This window comes from Amblyomma mixtum, chromosome 1 (assembly GCF_055824585.1).
Source record: "Amblyomma mixtum isolate Tamu chromosome 1, ASM5582458v1, whole genome shotgun sequence".
Lineage (NCBI taxonomy): Eukaryota > Metazoa > Arthropoda > Arachnida > Ixodida > Ixodidae > Amblyomma > Amblyomma mixtum.
In genome coordinates, this window is record NC_143012.1 from 234,748,348 (window position 1) to 234,769,094 (window position 20,747).

At 43.9% G+C, this 20,747-nt stretch overlaps 1 protein-coding gene across 1 annotated transcript in view; it reads right to left on the reverse strand.

The window, feature by feature from the left end:
• Positions 1-20,747, reverse strand: part of Irbp (Inverted repeat-binding protein) — a 36,405-nt gene that overhangs the window by 6,685 nt on the left and 8,973 nt on the right. The window contains exons 7-13 of the mRNA XM_089564726.1: positions 19,408-19,591; positions 16,130-16,206; positions 12,169-12,349; positions 7,253-7,367; positions 3,910-4,127; positions 2,219-2,420; positions 1,155-1,232 (exon numbers count right to left, since the gene is read on the reverse strand). Coding sequence (XP_089420852.1) covers positions 1,155-1,232; positions 2,219-2,420; positions 3,910-4,127; positions 7,253-7,367; positions 12,169-12,349; positions 16,130-16,206; positions 19,408-19,591 — 1,055 coding nt within the window. The remainder of the gene's footprint in view (positions 1-1,154; positions 1,233-2,218; positions 2,421-3,909; positions 4,128-7,252; positions 7,368-12,168; positions 12,350-16,129; positions 16,207-19,407; positions 19,592-20,747) is intronic.

A 20,747-nucleotide genomic window follows, 5' to 3' on the forward strand; every position in this document is an offset into this window, starting at 1 on the left:
CTAACACTGAATTTAATTCATACTCTTGTTATCTATGCATGAATATGAAATGTCACAAGATCACAATGCGAATCTTAATTTCCTGAATTTACATAACATGTATGGCCATAAAAAAATATTTTGTACAAACAAAAGCTTTTCACGCTCATTAAAAAGTACCTTCCCTTTAACCCATGCACCTCACACTGTAAATACAGCAGAACCTCCTTGATATATGCCTGGTTTATGTGCTCAAAATCGTGAGCAATAAAAACATCCCATACAGTTACGCTGTTTTTCTTCCGGTTAATACGTTCCCTGACCACATGAGTACCCGGTAACTACATTAAAAATTTCGACTAATTCTTGTTGCATACATAATACATTTAGTCATCAGCATGTGTAAACGTACGAAATCTAGAAGAGTGCGGTGAGGGGCTAGTTGGCATGACATTATAAGAAGCAAGAAATGCGCGAAAAGGAAAAGGTGCGCATGTGCATTGTTGAAGGAAGGAGGCGTTAATGCAATAAATAAACCAGTTGTTAGTTTCTGCTCATCTCGTGTGCTTCTTCTCTCTTGTCCCATCCCTTTCGCACAGTTCTTGTGTTTTATAACTACTAACCTACGGGCAGGCCGAACCTGTAGGCATGCAACATGAAAAGCGCTAAAACTCGGCAGTTGTCACCCGCCGCGGTGGTTTCTCTGAAGTGCCTAAATGCAAAAAAATGAAGCACCCCCCCCCCTCCCCCCCCCCCCCCCTCCCCCCTCCCAGAAGGATGTGACAAAAGTGTGCTAACATATGAGCAGGCCGTACCATCAGGGGCGCGACATACAACGCAGCGGCTTATTCTCAGTGCCTAAGGGCAAGATTGCAAAGCACCCAAAAACTACAACGAGCTGTTCTGCAACAGCAGGAAGAGGCCATGCAATCCAGCCTCACTCATGAGGACCTAAGCACTACGGACTTCTTCTATCCAAAAGGTAAACTGAAAGCAAATCTGAGCTCGGCTTGCATTCTGTGTCTGCACGGCACCGCACAATACAAAGACAAACGAACAGCCCGGAATTTGTAAAGAAGGCATCAGTGCAGGCCGTTGTAGAACACTGCTGCTCTGCAGGACCACTTTTGAACCATCCACAAGATGAATGCTCATGAAGCAGCAAAGAAACTCACGAGTGTAGTCCGGGGGCCGCTCGACATCATCTCGGTCAAGGGCCAGAGCCTCCAAGCAACTCCAGAAGCTCTGCAGTTCTGACGGAAGGAAGGGTTCATGTCAGATTCCAGGGCAAAAAGAGGGCGGTGTACTTCCTTTGAATAAATTCAGTCTAAAATATAACACAGGCACATACATCCCACCATTCCCAAAACTGTCTTCCAGATGGAAGAACATTCTTTAGCAAGCATCTTATATCACATGTACGTAGTGTGGAAGTGGGTGCATGAAATGCTATCCAACACGTGCCTAAGTACAAATCAATTGTACAGCTTCTCGCGAAAAAGGCACAAAAAGGCAAAAAGGCACATACAGGCTCAACTTACAGCAAAAGGCAGTGCGATGCCCGAAATTTATTTACAAAAACAGCAAGAAATGCATGTGCAAATGAGGTTTTTGAGTAACAAAAAATTGAAAGAACAGCCATTCTCTCTGGCTTACCACTTTCCAGATTCCATAGAAATTCTTGAACTAAGGTTACCTAGTCAAGGCCTCATTTTGGCGTAATGTCATCAGTACACCAAGCCTTTGTTTATCTACTAATGCCATAAGACATTGCCACAAGACTATGCCACTGTTCACAGATTATGAGATTACAACAAGAGTGATAAAGAATGTCGCTGTAAACGGATATTAGTCACTTTCAGCACTGTTCCTGCATAGAAACAGTGGAGCACCACAAAAGAAATGTCACACAACATCAGCATCTGCAGAAGCGTTGTCATCATCATGCTGCTGTCAAAGAAATGTCATGTTGAAACAGAATCATCGTAAAATACCAGCCTAGCACTTGAGAGTACAGTTCAAGATACACATGTGGATTATCTGGTTACAAGGAAAGGTCAGTGGTGCACAAGAAGCAAATGAACAATGAATCAACCGAAAGCCATGTTTACACTTTCATGACATGCCAGCAGTACTGCAACCACTGCTATGAAGCAGACACTCCAGGGAGAGGAGAATATTCGGCAATTCACCGAAGCTCTCAGCTGCAATGACTTGCTAGTGTGTTGGCATATAGTACCTGGATTCTCAAACTTGTCTGGATGATAAGTGAAATGCAGCTTTTGCACCACCTCCTTTGCCAAGGCAACCAGAGCTGGAGCTGCCTTGGCCTTGCCTTCTTCGAGCGCTTGCAACCGGCGCCGGTCATCACTGAAAGGCAACTGCACCACGTGGAAGCCTGGTGGGACCATCTGCAGACCATGGGTGTCGCGCTCCTCCTCCTGCGCGAGAAAGGCATGACACAATGACACTCTGATGACACTCTCATGATGTGGCCAAGACCCACATTAAAGACATCAAAATTTCTTTACGATTTTTCCCTTTACAATGCTCCACTTGCAATAATGGATTACGATTTCTGATGTAGAATGTCTAGGCATGAGCAAATATTACATTTTCAGTTCAAAGCGAATAGTTATTTTGTTCGAACAGCTGAAAAGTGAAGCAAATATTTTCGAATCAAAGCGAATAGTTTGCAACTGCAAATGTACAAGCGAAAAAAAAAAAGAAGCAATTCATTAGAACTCAACAGCATATGCCAAAAGATGGTGTTTTCAGAATTCACTACAGCAAGTGAAATAAAAAATGAAACAAAATAATAAAAACGATATCAAACTTAAATTAGGCAATGTTCGATCAGCAGCGAGTCAGAGTTCACAAGTATCATAGCCTCAACTTTTTACTATGCGATTCTTTACGTGCTTGATTTCAAATATAAGGGTAGTTGACAGATTTTTCGACCGCTGAAATTTCAGGAACACTTCATACTCCAGAACTGCGCGGCACCACAAGTCACACATCCCGCGAAGTTCAGTGTACAACCGTGGCTGAAATTTTGAACACGTTGCATTTGATACCGTGATTTCTCCTCATTTTCATGGCAGTACGCAGTCATGTGACCACAATGCGCACGTGTGATCGTGCGTTTGGCCTGATTCGTCTATTAAGCGAACATCAAAAGATGTCAGCGAAGGCACCACGTACTCGCCAGAAGTGGAATACGACACATGGCATGCTATCGGATACCAACTGGAGGACACAGTATCCGGAATTTCTGTGATGGGTCTTCGAGTCCACCAAAACTCGCAGTGATGCACGTTGCACGTTACACGGCTCTGGATGGAGGCGTGTCATCAGCACAGGCCAGCATGAAGTGCAATATGATCTGAGCACAGCCTCTTGCACCACCAAATGTGCCGCTGCGCAAAGGTGCAGAGTATATCTATCCTTGGAGAGAGCAGGTTTAAGGTAGTATTCTTCTAAGGCGAGCACTTTCACCTTAATCCGCTTTGGCTGCGTGCGTGCCATGGTGCCATTTCAGAGGAGGTATGCTGGACTGAAACCAAGCGAAGCAAGTGTTCCAAAAATGTTATTCACTCGAAACGAATACTTCGATGTTTCAAATACCACTCATTTGCATTTGGATCGAATCAAACATCGAATGCTTTACTATTCACACACCCCTGCAGATAGGCCTTACAGGTATAGTAGTAAATCGCACTGATGATGGGTGAAAACAAGACTTGTTTGCAATACCTCTGTTTCGGTTCACAGCGGTGTTTTGTGGAAAAGCATTTGTCTTTAGTTTGAACTATCTGTACTGATATTCGAACTTATTTGATTCAACTGGCAACCAAAAATTTCACATAAGCACATTTCTACTCAAATGACAGCCCAGATGACGACATGGCACTCTGTTGTGTCCCACACCTGTGCCAGGAGGTAGACCAGCTTGGGAGCCTGGGCGGTGCGGGAGACCCAGTAGCAGATGGGGGCCACCCGGTGGTGCAGGCACCTCTGCAGCAGGGCGGCAAAGAGGCGGGTGCTGCCCTTGACGGTGCCCTCATCCGGGTACACAAAGCTGCAGGGACGCACGTGCGGCTGCTTCTCCAGGCAGCTCAGGGGCTTGAAGCCCAACAGTCGCAGGCCTGAAAAGAAGAGGACCGCAGATGCTTTGTGCAAGACACGCCACGAACTGCAGCAAATCATGTCCCGTGTGAGAAATATGATAAATGATGAAATCAGATGCAAAACATGCTGCTCCACCTTTTGCAACATCCTGATATTAATGCACTAATATATTAATTTAAAGTAAAATTACGAAGCATTAACCCTTTTTGGCGCCATTATTTGTTTCCATCGAAAAGAAATGTCTTTCTGCCCAAACATTATATTGAGGCCCTAAAAAAGATAATTTGTCAGTTTCGCAGCACAGAATACCTACAAGCGCTTTATTTTTTACAGGGATGTGCAAACTTTCATAAAATTGTCATAACTGGTGAAAATGGCAACATCGAAATGCCAGGAAATGTTACCCGAAGGATTGCAGGATGAATTTCTGTTTTGAAAGAGGAACACTGTGCTTGAAATTGTGAAAAAAAAAAAAAACTGATGGTATTACTAGCGGCGAAATCTATCTCCACAAGAATGGCGGACAACGTACTACCTAGCTCATTGTTTCGCGAAATATAATTTACTGCTTTGGCTATACGAAGCAAAAAAAAAGAACATCTTAGTGTCAAGAACAATGCTAAATTCAGCTGAAAGAATAAAATCACTGCAAAATGCAGCATACACTGGGAAAAATCAGAAAGCTTACTGTGTACACCATTGCGTACAAAGCACCTTAAAGAGTTGAGATTGAGGGTGATGCGCTGCAAAATTCATTTGTAGTTGTCAGTGGCAGTCCACTACCAGCAAGTAAAATCAAATCAATTATAACTTTCACAGCAGTGTCGTGCCAGTAACAGACAACTAAAGCTGAAAATATGGCGGAAAAATGGCCACTACATCTTAAACTGAACAGTCAGCTCGACTGCAGTGACCGTGGAACCTAGCTGTCAACACTGCACTGAGAACAAAATGAAATGCAACCTAACAAAAGAGCTTTGCATGCACAATGACCAAATTAACATGTCCCTCAATGCTGAAGCCAAAAAAAGTGCGAAGCAAGCTCTGGTGGAATAGTGACAATGACAGAAGCTGGCTATACACCAACATTATTTCCAGGTGGCTAGAACACAGCAACAGTCTACGGCACTCTTGAGTAAAGGCTGAACTCCATGTACGCGAAAACTCACGTGAACACGAACGCGACAGCGACAAGCAATCAGCGACGCTGTCGCGCGAAGCGAAATGCCCGTGTCGCTTGTCGTGTCGCTTGGATCTGCACTCACAGAAAATTTCGCTCGTCACCCGGAAGTTGCCTACGCGATTAGCCAATAGCAGCTAATCCGGCAGCGTACGTCACTACCGGGCCTCTTGCCGGCTCTATTCAAGATGGCGCTGGCTCTGGCCGGGAATCTTGCTTCACCACCGATTCGTCGTTGTCGCTACGCTGTGCCCCACGTTCACGGCAAACTAAATGCGCACAAAGCTTTTGCTTTGTCTGAACGTGCCTCAACCGCAAAATTTTAGTGATAAAACACTCCAGATTTTCAGATTGCCTCTGTGTTTGCAGTGCTGCTAGGCTTAGCGAGTATTCGTCGTTTGACGTCACAAAGCGCGCGAGGTTCAAACAGGTGTGCACCCCACGTTCAGGCAACATGGCGGCGCCCGTGAAATTGACATACAATGACAAAGCTGTAAACACATTTTATTTGTCATTTTTCTGCCCCAAATTTTAATCCTTGCAAATAATGTGACTCTTATTATAAACGCAAACAGCGTTGCGGTGGTGTATTATGCAAGCAACACTGATCGTCGTCTCCATTTCGCGTTCGCGTTGTCGCAGCACATGGAGCTTGGCCGGTGGGCGACGGAGCGACAGCCAGCCGTCGTCGCCACGCCGCCTCGTCGCGTCGCTTACTTTTTCGCGTACATGGAGCTCAGTCTTAAGCGCACACATTATTCTACAAATACAGAAAGCATTGCCATAGAGGTTGACAGCATAAAAAAAAAAAATTCACAGGGACACCTAACATCATTGCATGTTGACAATGCAATAGCATTAGCAGCTGCTGATGCCTTTACCGGAAGTGACATCACTTCCTTCCAGCCAATGGGAATGCTCGGGTCTGATGATGTCACTTCCCTCCAACCAATAGGCGAACTTTATGACTGATGATGCATATTTGCCCCGTGTAGCTTCTAATGCTGTTGCATTAAAAAGAAATACTATACCTAAGAGTACATTTCTATCTCTTTCATGGCAGGCCATGTCGATAATCTGATGACGTCCCTTGCAAACCTGATCTACGAGAAGCAAACATTGCACAGTGTTCTACTAATGATAGCTTTGTTGAAAATCAGGCAAAGAGCTTCACTGTCCTGAGCATCTATTGCAAATATAGTCCGGTAATGTGGCGGCAGACCTTCTTTACCAAGAAGCCCGGCCATATCAAAATTCAATGGCTGTCCCGGAGGACGAGAGTTTCTCAAAGCAGCTAGTGGCGCACCATGTTTCTGCACTTAGGGCACCTCTGTGCCAACCTTGTGTCACATGGAGCTTGTTGTGCAAGAGAGCTACTCTCTTGTATGTTGTCTGTGCACGAACTCTGCCTATACAGCAGTCTGGTGGCAGAAGATTCACTATGTCAGTTCACCTAAGTGCGACAATTGTGCTGTCACAGGTGAAGCGAACCATTTCCTTCTAGCTTACTCACATTTTTGTGATGAGTGAGAAATGCTCTTATGTAACCATGAGGAGACTGAACATCCCATTGGACGACGCCTCTCGCATCATGTACCTCGAGAGGCTCACGAACTGAGCCACAAAGAGTGATTAAAAACACTCTAGATAATTTTAGAGGATACTGGCCCTAAAGGGACAGTAGTAGAGAAACAGTCTTTCAAATCAGTGACTCGAACAAAGTAGTTGCCGATAGGCCACTGTAAAACTAATCCCACCTGTACATAAACACTGCCACCACCCCACTAGGCAATGCACACTGAATGCCTCACCACACTTCCTTCATCTGACCCTGTAAGCACAAAAGCACCGTGGCTCAAGCAGGCATGCCGAGCAGACATTTCCCTCATGAAGGATTTCAACGTAGCAAAGCACACACATCAAATAAGACAAAGACGGCAAACAAGACAAAGGGCATCTCACCAGGAGGAGCCAATGCCCTGATCTGTTTCACTTCAGAGATGTCGAAGTACGCCTTTCTGCCACCATACTCCTGGGTTTTGGCAATGTCACCGGGCATAAGGGCCTCTGCAGTGTCCTGAAATACCAGAAGGGCATGACGAGCCAACCAAATTTGTCATCACAGTTCATGTATGGTTTAGCCAACTTCTTTATGTTACTACCGTATTTACTAACATAATAGACGCACTTTTTTTTTTTTTTGTTCAGAAAATCCGGCTCAAAGTTCGGGGTGCGCCTATTACGCGGAGTAAAATTTCCGACAATTTTCGACTTGCATTCTCACGCTTTAAAACTGAACATAATGTATAAACATACACGTGTAACGGCTGCACCTGTGTATGGGCCACGTCAAGTTTTCCTGAAGGAAATACTAAAAAAAAAAAAAAGATTCGTGTAAGGGCCGCACCCAAACTTTCCATGACCCATGCGGGAATAGCCTTCAAAATGCACGCGCCATGGCCTCTGCAATTAGCTCCGGCTGCGAATAACAGTGCACCTAATCTCGGAGGCCATGCATGCTCCGATAATCTGTCCCTAGTTAATCTGCGCTGCTCGTTAAATTGAAACATGCTGTAAGAGGTGACAAGATAATCACATTTTTTAAAATAACCGTATATATGCGGGTAAGGGCACCAGATATAGGCACCAGATATAGCAGCACCAGACTCTATGGGACAATAAAGTAGTTTCCCCATAATATAGCTTGAAAACTGAATTGAAAGATGCTGCTTTTGGGAAAGGGCCGCACCCTGCCAAAATTGCAAAAAAAAGTTTGGCCCTTACCCGCGCATATACGGTACTGAAGTGCTGTTGACGGGCCTGAAAAAACCAATGAAAGCAGACGTTTTACAGCAAAATATTTTTGTTTGATTCTCTGTCCTTTCCATCGCCTGAAGTTTAGATGACCAAACAATTTGGACAAGTATGGTATGCACAGTGTAAAAATGTCTAATTCTTTCCTTACCACGCCGACTAATACCCCTGCCAGACGGCAAATTTAATGTCATTCTCATCGAATGACATTTGTTCGACTTAATGTCATTTTTTCTGCGTGCTGCTACACGGCAAAAACTAATGTCATTTGCAAATGATGGCGATTGCGATGGAAAGAGAGTACATTGAGTACAGCATACAAAAATTTCGATGTATGCTTCAATACGTTGCAAAAAGTATTGCTTTGCTAATGGAAACCGATTCTAAAATCTTCATCCTCATTTTAATCAACATATTTAGATAGGTGTGCTGTGCGAGGGATCTAAAAACGTTGATTTCAATAACGTGTTGATCACTGCTATCCACCACAAGTCCAAGCCAAGCCAAACCTCAGCCAGCGGCGGCAGGCAAATGGCGGACGTCATATTGTGAAATGCTCTCTATGGTGAAATTAGACAGTATTAGCTGTGCGTCCGCAAAAGCTTTGCGCATGCTACGGGCGCACCTTGCGCGCACTGCCGCCCGTCCTCACAACAGTTTTGGTAGGGAGCACGGTGGTTGGGTGTGACTAGCGTAGCGCGCGAGAAGCATAACATACTGTGGCGCCATCTAGACGATAGCAAGTCAAACCTCCTGAACTGAGTGCTGAAAAAACGTTTTTCTCTTTTATTAACGGCAGTAATGAATGCATTTGAAGGCTTTGTTTTTTTTTTAATGTAAATCAATTGGATGAAATGAAAATGTAGATTCTAGTGCAAAGTTGGAGAAATACTTCGCTCGGGGTCGTTGCTATGACGACAGTGTACGCCGTACATAGTTAAGCCTAGCATCAAGAAATTCTGAAATTTATCTCAAAAGTGACTGATATTTCAAACCTATATTGTTACAGAGGGATGAGAATGCACAAAATAAAAGCGAATACAACCGTTTAGAGCAAGCTATCGCGTCGAAAAATGCGGCGGCGACGCAGTATTCGGTCCGAACCGGGCGAGCTAGGCGTCGCCATGTTGTGAATGTTAACCACGTAAGGCTGGTAGCGAGAGTGAGTTTTATTTTTTTCCAATTCTATTTGGCATTTTTATATACATAAATGAACGACAGCACAATCGTAGGGACGCAGAAATATTACAGTGCTTGTGACGTTTTTGTAATCGTGTTTTTCGGTGTATATTCTCACCAAGTCTCTGGTGTCGAGGGAACACATTAGCTCGTACTTCGCAGGAGAATGTGTTCAGGGAACTCATTCGATACCTAATGTCGTTTTCATCGAATGACATTAGATTTTCTCGTGTGGCAGCAAACTAATGTCGTTTTGAACGAATGTCATTCGATGGGAATGACATTAAATTTGCCGTGTGGCAGGGGTATAACACTTGTCAGGAATCTTACGATGGATACGAACACTTTTTTCAAACGTTTCTACACCGTTTTTGAACATGCTGCAGGCAGCAGCGGTGACTGAAGATGCTGCCTCATCACCTGGTTTTAGCTCAGACAGCGAAGACCCGAGGAACCTGGCTAGAACATTGGTGGTAGAGCCTCGGATCAGTTTCTTATTTGCGCCCATTTTGCTCGACTCAGCGGTCATTTTGAAGAGTGTAATGATGTTACCGACGTTATTTGCTTTGTTTGGAGGGTTTCCACATCATTAGGGAAGGATTTGATACTGTCTGCGTTGTGGAGGGTTCGCCTGATCGTTCTGCCCCATTACTTAAAGCACTTAAAGCGATTGTTGTCTTGCTGGAAAACTGCATGAGCTAGAGCTATGATTTTTTCAGAAGTATTTACTATTGGATAGGCAGACATCTTGTACATTCCAAAGTTTCTTTAATTTTTTTTTTCGGCAACAAGCACATCTTTACAAGTTCTGTTCAAATTTTATCTAAAAACCTTGATTTCATTAATAAAATTTTATATTCAGAATGTGCGAATACTGAAATTTTCAGATTTGAATTGAGTATGAATATGAAGAAAAAATGCCTTCAAATATCGATTATCTGTTCAGTACGAAAAAAAAAAAATATACAGGCAGAGACATATTATTGAAAACTGTGTTGAACTGGATTCATCTTGATGTCCTGCATTAAATTTCAAACCCAATAGCTCTTGGACAAAAAACAAATTACGGCCGATTTAGCATGGTTAGGCCAAATGAGAATTAGATGTGCTAGGTATTTCGATTTTCACTTCAGTTTCAGTTAGAAGCTCGGTTTTCAAGGTCAAGCGGGCTTCAAAAATCGGCAAAGTTAGCAAGTGGTGGGGCTTAGTCTTAGTGCACTAAAACTGCAGGGGTCACTTAAGTTCCACCTTAAAAGTACGAAGTGATATGTTAGCGGGTTAATGCCCATATGTGCGGAATTGGTCATTCTCTACTTTACATTCACAGATCCCTGGGAGTCCTCATACCACTCCTTGGGAATTGGTGCAACGGTTAAGCGATGCGCCACTGCCCTGTGATGGCAGGTGCTGACACCTGTAGGCCTCTTCAGACCCAAGTTGCTCTTCCTGAGCAACCCAACTCACTAAAAGTTGAATGAAAACCCCCAAAATATGGCCCTTTTTTTCCCATGGTAGAGAAAGGGTTAAGAAGGGCATTCAAAATATTTTTCTGCGCCCTGGAAAACCATTCACAACCTTCACATCTCCTCAACGTGGTTTCTTTTTTTAGATGACAGATATTCCAAAGGGAGGGCACATGCTGGGAACTTGGAACTTACTGGACAGGACGCCTGAATGCGGTCAGACCTCCGAATGTATTGCAAATATTAATGGCGCCTACGAAGTTACCATAAGCTCAGAAATTAATCCACTCAGAGCTAATCCTGCACATAACTAAATTTCTAGTGCCGATGTTTTCCAGCAAGCGTCATTACAACCTCTTATGCACACACAAATGCTACTGGTATTACAGTGCTCCTAAATGTGACACTTTCCTGGTTGTGTACACACTATCTGAACTTTGACTGCCCTGTAAAGAGATGTAAAGTTGCTATGTAGTAAAAAAAACATCGAAAACTTTTCAGGCAGAGCCTGTACCTTCCTTTTACAGGTCTACAGCTCGAAAGCACTGCATTCCCCTTTTAAGAAAAGTTCTTTGAAGCCAAGACATCAAGAAGACATCAAGTGCCGCAGAGCACATAGTTAACAATGGGCTTCCTTTTTGAGGAAGGACAATGTCAAGCTACTTCTTGAATGTTGTCCTCACCCCCCCCCCCCCCCCCCCCCCCCCCCCCCCCCCCCCCCCCCTTTCCTGGCCAATAAAGGAAGAAAAAAATTCAGGGGGCACTTTGACTGTCTAAAGTGCGCAGAGGCGAAAGCGTTTTACGCACCACTTTGCTTATGTGACACTGGTGACGTCACCACTGGATGACGTCACACATAACTGATGATGAAGTATTACTAATTCATGACTAATTACTGATTAATCACTCAGCACTAATTGACTGATAATTAATGGCGCTTAAGCTTCGCCTTTAGGAGTGGAACCTGGTGTGTTGTAGCTCTTTGAACACAATGGTTTTTGAGGAAAGGAAATGGGGCTGTAATTCTCAGTCATCTCTGTGGACACCTTAACAGCACCATACAGGAAGGGAGGAAGTGGCAGTGAAAGAAGAAAGAGGCCCCCCCCCCCCCCTAATGAAGAAACTGAAAATTGTATTTGAGGAAAGGAAATTTCGCAGTAACTGTCTCACATATCTTGGTGGACACACAGGAACACAGAGGCAGACACAGCTGCTGACACGAATTGCTGGATTGCTAACAGGATTGCTGGATTGCTAACGACAGCATGAGGCATTAAAGGCTTTCGCCTTAATAATTTACCGAATGACTAAGGAAACCCCTACGTAGCAGTCAATTCGACACCTCAACAGCCAAGCATTATACGAAAGGTGGCGCAGCAACTCAGACTGTGTCCAGCCACAGGCATGGGGAAGCCACTGTACCATGGCGTAGGTGATTCGACGGGAGAGCAGCTCCTCGTTGGTGTCGCTAGCAAGGCGTACTGTGGACGGTTTGCCCGTGGGCCGCACCAGGTTGTAGAGGGAGAGGGACAGTTTCAGCCCCGGTCCCAGCCACAGGGGCAGGGACATGAGGCGCCGCTTCTTGTGGTCCTTGAGCCGCACCCTGGCAGAGCCAAACACAGAAAGACATGCCAGTCAGTGTGCTGCACTCCGACATAAGCGGCTACAAAGGGGATGTCTGTTCATCTTGCAGCAGTCAGCACACACTAGATAGCATTTGATACTGTTCACAAAGTCTTCTAAGATCACACAGCAAAGCCAAGATTCTTGCATTAGTTGTGACAAAAAAACACTGCCAATGCTTTGTAAACAGGTACCCAGCCACCTTAAAGGGGCTGCGAAACACTGCCTGGGGGAATACCGGCTATACTTCAGGTGGGTTCTTTATGTCACACAGATACTGACTTAAAAAGAATTACAGGAATCGATGCACAGGAATGGGAGTTATTCAGTGAAGAAATTTCAAAATACAAGCAAACAAAACGCTGCCCTCAACTCGATTTTGGTGGGGCTTCCCACTCCTATTTCGCTCTCCCAATGACGGCACCTGGCGCAACCAATCAAAACAGCCAGCCAGAGCACGTCGCGGAAGTTTGTACTCCAGGGTTGCCTGCTCTCTGTAACTCGTTCTTGCTGAGACTGGCAGCGTTGTTTCCATGCCAGGGCGCCCCTGGTGGTGTATTTTTATTTTACTTGCTTTGCAGGGCTTTTATCTAAGACAAGCAAGTTGTTTTTGTTGATCTAATATAAAACGCAGACAGGTGACAATATGTGTCTCTATTTATTCACACAATTTGCAGTATATTTACTGTTTGTCCGGTCATCAAGCTCGCGCCAGGTGATGTCATATCCGCTGCTAAAAACCTGCCACTGTGTGGCGACACCATCAGAGCCATGAAGTTGTTTTATGGGAGGACATTAAAATATTAAGAAACGGAATGTACGCGGTATTACCGACGCTAATAGCACCATTGTGACTCACTGTATGCAATCAACAGGCAAAACAGTCAACTAAGATTGTGTTTCTGGGCCCCTTTAAAACGTGAAAGTAACATCTCACCTCCCCAGAAAGAACACAGCGATTGACAATGATCAGTGAAGGGTTGTGTCTGCCCCAAAACAAGCAAAATGACATTGCAAATGGGAGAACCGTTTCTTGAGGATCTAAGCTTAATCACTAGCAGATTATATAAGTACGGTGAATGGCTGACTATTGTCACAAAGCTTTGTACTGTTTGTTCATGACGAAAGCCGCTGGCATATGGCTTTATCACTTTGTTCGTCATAAGAGATGTGACCAGGTTTATATCGGACGATCACGGCCACAAGCAACTGCTTCTACACTGTTTGATATTTATCGTGCAGTGAAATCTCGGTAATTCGACCGCTGTTAATTCAGAAATTTGGATAATTTGAACTAGAAGCGTGGCCGCGACCAATGCCCATATGAGTTTATGGCATCGGATGCTCGTTAATTCGGACATAGGTGGGCTTGCACTAGTTAATTCAGACAGGAGGTTGCGTCGAGGTATATTATGCACAGCCAGCAATTAACCAAAAGACCTCTTTGAACCTGAATTGCATGAGAAAGTGGTGCCCGCACACCTCAAGCATGCACGCGATGGCAAGCGCAACAATGATCGGAAGTGCCCCGTTGCTGAAATTTGCCCCATTCAGCCGCACAGTGTCGGTTTCACTTTCTTTTACTTCACGCCAACTGGCAGCTGATATCACGAGTGCGCATCGGCCAGTCACTCCATTTCCAACACTGCGTGGCACACCATTGGTCTCATTAATTTTTTCTGGAATGGCATCATGCCGTTCTAATGACTACGCATATTTCTCTCTCCACATGATTCTTCTGTTTTTCCAGTAAGCTGAAATGAGCTTTTACCAGTCCAAGTGGTGAAGCATCCTCAGGAGGCAATGAGGCTGGCGTTGAATATGCACCACTGCAACTGCGTCGCAGTACGAAAAAGGACCGCGGAGGGCTTTACGATTTTGGTGCAATTCTTCAACATTCCCGACTGTGCCGCCGCGGTGGCTCAGTGGTTATGGTGCTCGGCTGCTGACCCAAAAGACACGGGTTCGATTCCGGCCGCGGCAGCTGAATTTCTTTGGAGGAGAAATTCGAGGCCCGTGTACTGTGCGATGTCAGCGCACGTTAAAGAACCCCAGGTGGTCGAAATTTCCGGAGCCCTCCACTACGGCGTCTCCATAGCCTGAGTCGCTTTGGGACGTTAAACCCCATAAACCAAACCAAACCAATATTCCCGACTGTGTGTGCAAGGCAAAGCACTTGACAAAACCGTGAAAAATCGTTGTTGTTGCTTGGTTTTCATATCAAATGTAGATAACCATTGTACAAGCTTTCACAAAATAAAGTTACTGTGATGCAAACGATTTTCTGAAGCTTTTTTAGGGCAATTCAATAATTCGAACTTCCGGACAATTCGAACATTTTTTGTAGTCCATTGAAGACCGAATAAGCGAAATTTTACTGTAGATGCTTTTGGCACTTTATCTCACAGGTTCTTAGCTAGCTTTAAATTGAGCGCTGCTGAGGGCAATGGTGATCCTGTATGACAACCACCGAGCATGTTTGTGGCTATCGCTGCCGCTGAGTTGTCCAGTTCTTTGAGCGCGCTAGACAGCCCAATAAAGAGTTCAGTCCAATGGCACCTTAGACAGCTCGTCTATTCTTCCTGGCGTAGTAATCACCACGTGGCACTATCAAAGAGCTGAAGAATGTGAAATGGTGTTGCATAATGGCCTGCTAGTAAACTATGTGCGCCATCACAATTGAAACTTTATGACAACTAGCACAGCTTGCAAGCTCTATACATAGCTCTGTTAAGAAAATGAAAAACACAAAGTAAACACTGTGAGCCTCTTCTATACAGTTTGGTTTATTGGGGTTTAGCGTCCCAAAGCGACTGAGGCTATGAGAGACGCCGTAGTGGAGGGCTCCGGAAATTTCGACCACCTGGGGTTCTTTAACGTGCACTGACATCGCACAGTACACGCGCCTCTGGAATTCCACCTTCATCGAAATTCAGCCGCCGCGGCCGGGATCGAACCCGCGTCTTTCGGGCCAGCAGCCGAGCGCCGTAACCACTGAGCCGCCGCGGCGGGGCTCTTACAGTTAACGACAGTTAATACAGTTAACGACAAGTATGTTTGTAAGCCGTTACTCAAAGCAACCGAGGCCCACCCCTGGAAATCAGCAGTTAGCAACTTTTAGGAGTGGTCGTAAAATGCTCCAACCCTGTCTGGTCAAATATCATTTTTATAGTAGTATTTCATGGTTCTAAAGCACTGTGTTGCATAGACCTGCCATCAGCAAAACACCTGTTTCAAGTACCCTCTTGCAAGAACTATATTTTCTTCTTTTTTTTTCCCAGAAAGGTAGGGCAAGAGTTACAAAGCTCCATCTAAAGCAATAGAAGCCTCCTCCGTGCAGGAACCCTGCACATGATGCTTGCATTTGTCACCCTCTCCCTCTAACGACCAAGAGGGCATCTGCACCTGCTTCAGGGCAGCAGTATACAACACAGTGTCTGTGTCACTTTCTTTCTTGACTTTACTAACACTTTCTTTCTTGACTTTACTAAGCAACATACCTTAGTTCCCAGCAAGAGCATTTTCATGCACTGCACGTCTGTCAAAATTCACAGCTCCTATGAAGCTCCTTGCAACAGTGGAGGCAGTGGAAATAAGCACGAAATGTTGCATGCAGAGCAGTGAACTGGGTAAGGCACAACCCTTCAAGGCTTGTAAGCAGCCGCTCCCTGCAACCAAGGGCTTACCTATTGAACATTAACCAGGAAACAGATGTGAAAATTCAAAAGAGTCTTGAAAGCGAGATGATAAGTACGCGTACCTCAGCAAAAGCTCCTCCAGTTTTTCTGATGCCTCGGGAAAGCCATCCTCATAGCCTTCTTTGTTGGTCAACAAGTTCTGTGCAGAAGAACAACAAACTCCCCACTTAATGATTTGCTCGCTGGCACAAAGGCACCCAAGCCTTTCATAAAAAAAAAAATGGGCTCATAAGTTTAGCATGTCATTCAACGAAGCCTGTGAGTGATTACACAATAACGCAACTAAATATGTAAACCATATGCAGAAAAATTAATTATCAGTGTAAGTATCAGTTCATTATCAGTGCAAGTGTTAAAGAAAGCTGTGTTTTATGTTACAACAAGCTGGACAACAATTTCCTGCTGCTTTCCATCATGTCAATGAACCCTGAATGTGCTACAAGGAACACTTCACACAATTAAGTTGCATTAAAAAAAAAACCCATACAATTCAGAAACATGAAACAGAAGCAATCCTACTAGTGTTTATACCATTCAAGCTGCAGTATTTTTATTTCTCAACAAACTAACTAATCAGTTACAATCAATTAACACTACTGCTGCTACAGATACAAGAAAAGTTGCAGCTAGCAAGTAGCAGGCTGCGGAAACAAATCTGAGATCCTGCATTAAAAGAAGAAAACGTCTTCGTAAGAGACATCCCTTTTTTCTTATGAACAAAGTGCACAAGACTATGACCACTCAGGCATGCCTGCAATGCAGTAGCCACACCAACTTGGATGCATCGCTGCAGTGGCCAGCAGGCAAGCGTTATCAAGTAGAAAAATAAAATTTTATGATCTTCAAAATTTTTCTAACTCAATAAACTCAAAACAAAATCAAAACCAAAAATTTATGTACCCATGTGCACTGATCTGCATGAAACAGCATTAAAATTTTAGACAGTATGGTTCCGCACCAGTCTCACATTATACCCTGCATTCAGGGTGCAGAAATTACGAAATAAGTGAGGAAGCAGCAAAAAAAATTCACGCAAAACTCATCATCATCATCATCAGCCTGACTACACCCACTGCAGGGCAAAGGCCTCTCCCATGTCTCTCCAATTAAACCTGTCCTTTGTCAGTTGCGGCCACCGTATCCCCGCAAACTTCTTAATCTCATCCGCCCACCTAACTTTCTGCCGTCCCCTGCTACGTTTGCTTTCTCTTGGAATCCATTCCGTTACCCTTAAGGACCAGCAGTTATCTTGCCTTCGCATTACATGCCCTGCCCAAGCCCATTTCTTCCTCTTGATTTCAACTAGGATGTCATTAACCCGCGTTTGTTCCCCCACCCACTCCGCCCGCTTTCGATCTCTTAACGTTACACCTATCATTTTCCTTTCCATAGCTCGCCGCGTTGTCCTTAACTTAAGCTGAACCCTCTTTGTTAGCCTCCACGTTTCTGCCCCATAGGTGAGTACCGGTAGGATACAGCTGTTGTATACTTTTCTCTTCAGGGATATTGGTAAGCTAGGTAATGCAAAGCCCTGAGAGCGAATAAGAAATTGTGACTTGACTGCCCAAGTTATCCTGCTCTCTGTTGAAACACAGTTTAAGCCATGCTTTCCCAAATCAGCAACACCAGCTGATACAACTTGGCATAACAATACCTATCTCAAAACGTTCAACACAGTCCACCTTTAAGGCTACTGAGGACAAATAGAGGTTAGCCTGAATTTATAGAGTACCGCATTCTAATTAATCTTTGATCAAAAAGAGAGCATGCTACTCCAGATCGAAAACAGAGATTAGACAAGCTAGAAGAGGTCAAAACACGAAATACGGGTGTCGCCATGACTGGCCAATTTCGCAAGTAAAATGCGTGCATCGACACTGCGTTTTGAACACGGATCTCAGAGGCCATGCTACACCACTGTTCACTTCAAATTTGTGGCAGCCTGTCCTTTTCGACAAGGATGACCCAAGTTTGATCGGCTGGCGGGAATAATTATAAATCCGATTTCCTACGCGATAAATGTGTCGTTTGCTGCTGGACAAATGTCAACATACAGAGAAAAAAGCAAGGAATCTATTATTACTGCAAACAATAATTGGACAGAGTGGCCCTGAGTGTTCCTTTCAAGGCTGTCTCAATCCTAAAATTCATGCAGTCATAAAACTGCACTGCTAGGCATGAAATTATTGCAGCCAACCAAAACGGTTAAAGCATATGGCCAATATGCCCTGGGTAACCTTGTGGCTTCAACAAATCGATTATGCTAGGCAATCTAAGAAATGCACGATTCCACATGTCGTGTTGACAGTCACAAGGCAGCACAATGGGACCAAGTGTTTTTGGAAATGTTAACCTGCTTTAAGGAGGGACACTGGTCTTGAAAAAAAAAATTTTTATTAATGAAGTCGCAGTTACGAAATCTTCCGGGCATATGTATTTTTGTGTGCTGATTCTAAATATGTCATTTAATTTCATGCACAACAATTCCTTGGGCAAGTATTTTGCCAAAAGAGCTACTACTGGGGCTAGTTGTAAATACATACTTGAAAGAATTGGTGAGCGCTAAAAACATGGAAAAGGCACGAACACACAGGACGAAGCGCTTTCTAGCAACTGTTTAATCTCAAAACTGTGTATATAGTCATGTTCCTTTTGAGATTAAACAGTTGTTAGAAAGCGCTTCGTCCTGTGTGTTCGTCCCTTTTCCGTGTTTTTAGCGCTCACCAATTCCTTCAAATAAGTATTTTGCGGAGAGTTTTGAAGAAAATTTGCTGCGGGAAACTCGCTGAAATGTATGCCATTGGGTTCTCTTGATACCAAGGAATGCAATAAGGGTAAAATTATCATCTTGGCTATCATAGAACTTAAGTTATAGAGTTTTGAAGTTGTCGCTTCCGAAATGAGAAGGAAAATGTGTATTCCTGTGTGCGAAATGGCAGCTTCAGTACCCTATTTGAGAGCCAGGATGATAATTTTACCCTTATTGCATTCCTTGATGTCAAGAGAACCCAATGGCATACATTTAAGCGAGTTTCCCGCAGCAAATTTTCTTCAAAACTCTCCGCAAAATACTTGCATAAAAAGTGCATAAGTGCTCAAGGAATTGTTTTACATGATATTAAATGACATATCTAGCATCAGCGCACAAAAATAGATGTGCCCTGAAAATTTCATTACTATATCTAGATTAATAAAATTTTCTTTTCAAGACCAGTGTCCCCCCTTAATAAGGTAACTTTTAATGCTTATCCCAATGAGTGGTGGTATGCTTGAACAATACGTTTTCACAGCTTCTACTGCTTACTACGTGTCTTTCCCCATAGCCTCCTGCCATGCGCACCTGGTAGAGGATCTGTGGCCGGAAGGCCTTGTCTCCTGGTGACTTCAGGTGAACCAGGTCAAGGTCAACGCCCGACTGTGCGAGGTCTTTGGCCTTGACGACCGCCTTGTCGTCGAGGTCAGCCGAGCCCTTGTGAGGGTCATCCTGGTTGGTCAACACCAGCACCCGCCGCTGCCCTGCACGGCTGCAAAACAGCCACAAACCTGCGCTTCAATGCACCGCTGTCTGTGAAATGAGAGAAAGCATGCCTAGGAAAAAAAAAAACTACTTTTTCTTATTTTTAGGTGTGAGTGAATGTTGAAAATTTCGAACACGTATATGAACAGAAAATGCCTTCGAATAAAGAATGGAATATCTGTTAAGTATTCAACAAAATCTCAGAAAAATATATGTTGGAAAATGTTGTTGACCTTATTTTTTTTCCAAAATAGTGCATGGTCTTACTAAACAAAATAAACAAACCTAGACTGACTCAGCACCAAACAAACAAACAAACAAACAAACAAACAGAAAACTTGACGTGCAGAGAAATGTGTGCTGTTTTTATAAAACAGTGCAACAGTATGCAACCTGTACCACTGTCATGCAAACTGAGTAACAAAATGAAATCTATGAGTGACACCTGCCTGGCACTGGCATCTAAATATAACATGATGGGTAGTAAAACGTTATTAATTTGGGCTTCAGGGGACCAGTAGAAATGCCCCAATTATATGAAGGTGAAGTTATTAATTTACCTTAGTCCACCGCGTTCAAAAAAAAAAGCACCGAAAATTAGAAAATGCAGTAGGCTATGTAAGGAGGATCCACCGCACAAACAGTGAAAAGCCCGTTACCAATAGTGGATGAATGCAGATGTGAGTAAAGCGAATGCACATTGGCATCAGAATCGTGAGAGTGCTTCTAAAAATAAAAAGAAATAATTAGTGACGGGCCAGTTGGTGTCTGATAGCAGCGGTCAGCTGGGTTCGATGGCTGGCGAATGCACGGGCGATAGCTGCCATAGCAGCGGCCCTCACATTTGTTTATATAGTTTATACTGACTGCAGTATGTGCACACATTCCTCCTGTGTGTAATGTTTTAACGAGCCTATAGGGTTAAAAAAAATCTAAAATAAAAAAATGCTAGCAGATCCACGCAAACTGACACATGCACTTCTAATCTGTCTCCCATACACAACAAACAGCAGCTTTAACAACTTCAATTAACGTTAAAAGCAGTGAGGTGCAATGAATACCCTTCTATGTGCATTTAAATCTTACTCCTTAGTGCTTGAAAGTGGCCGCCACCCATTCACAGTAACTCGAGTTCATTTAATTCCAGCATGCAAAATGCTGCA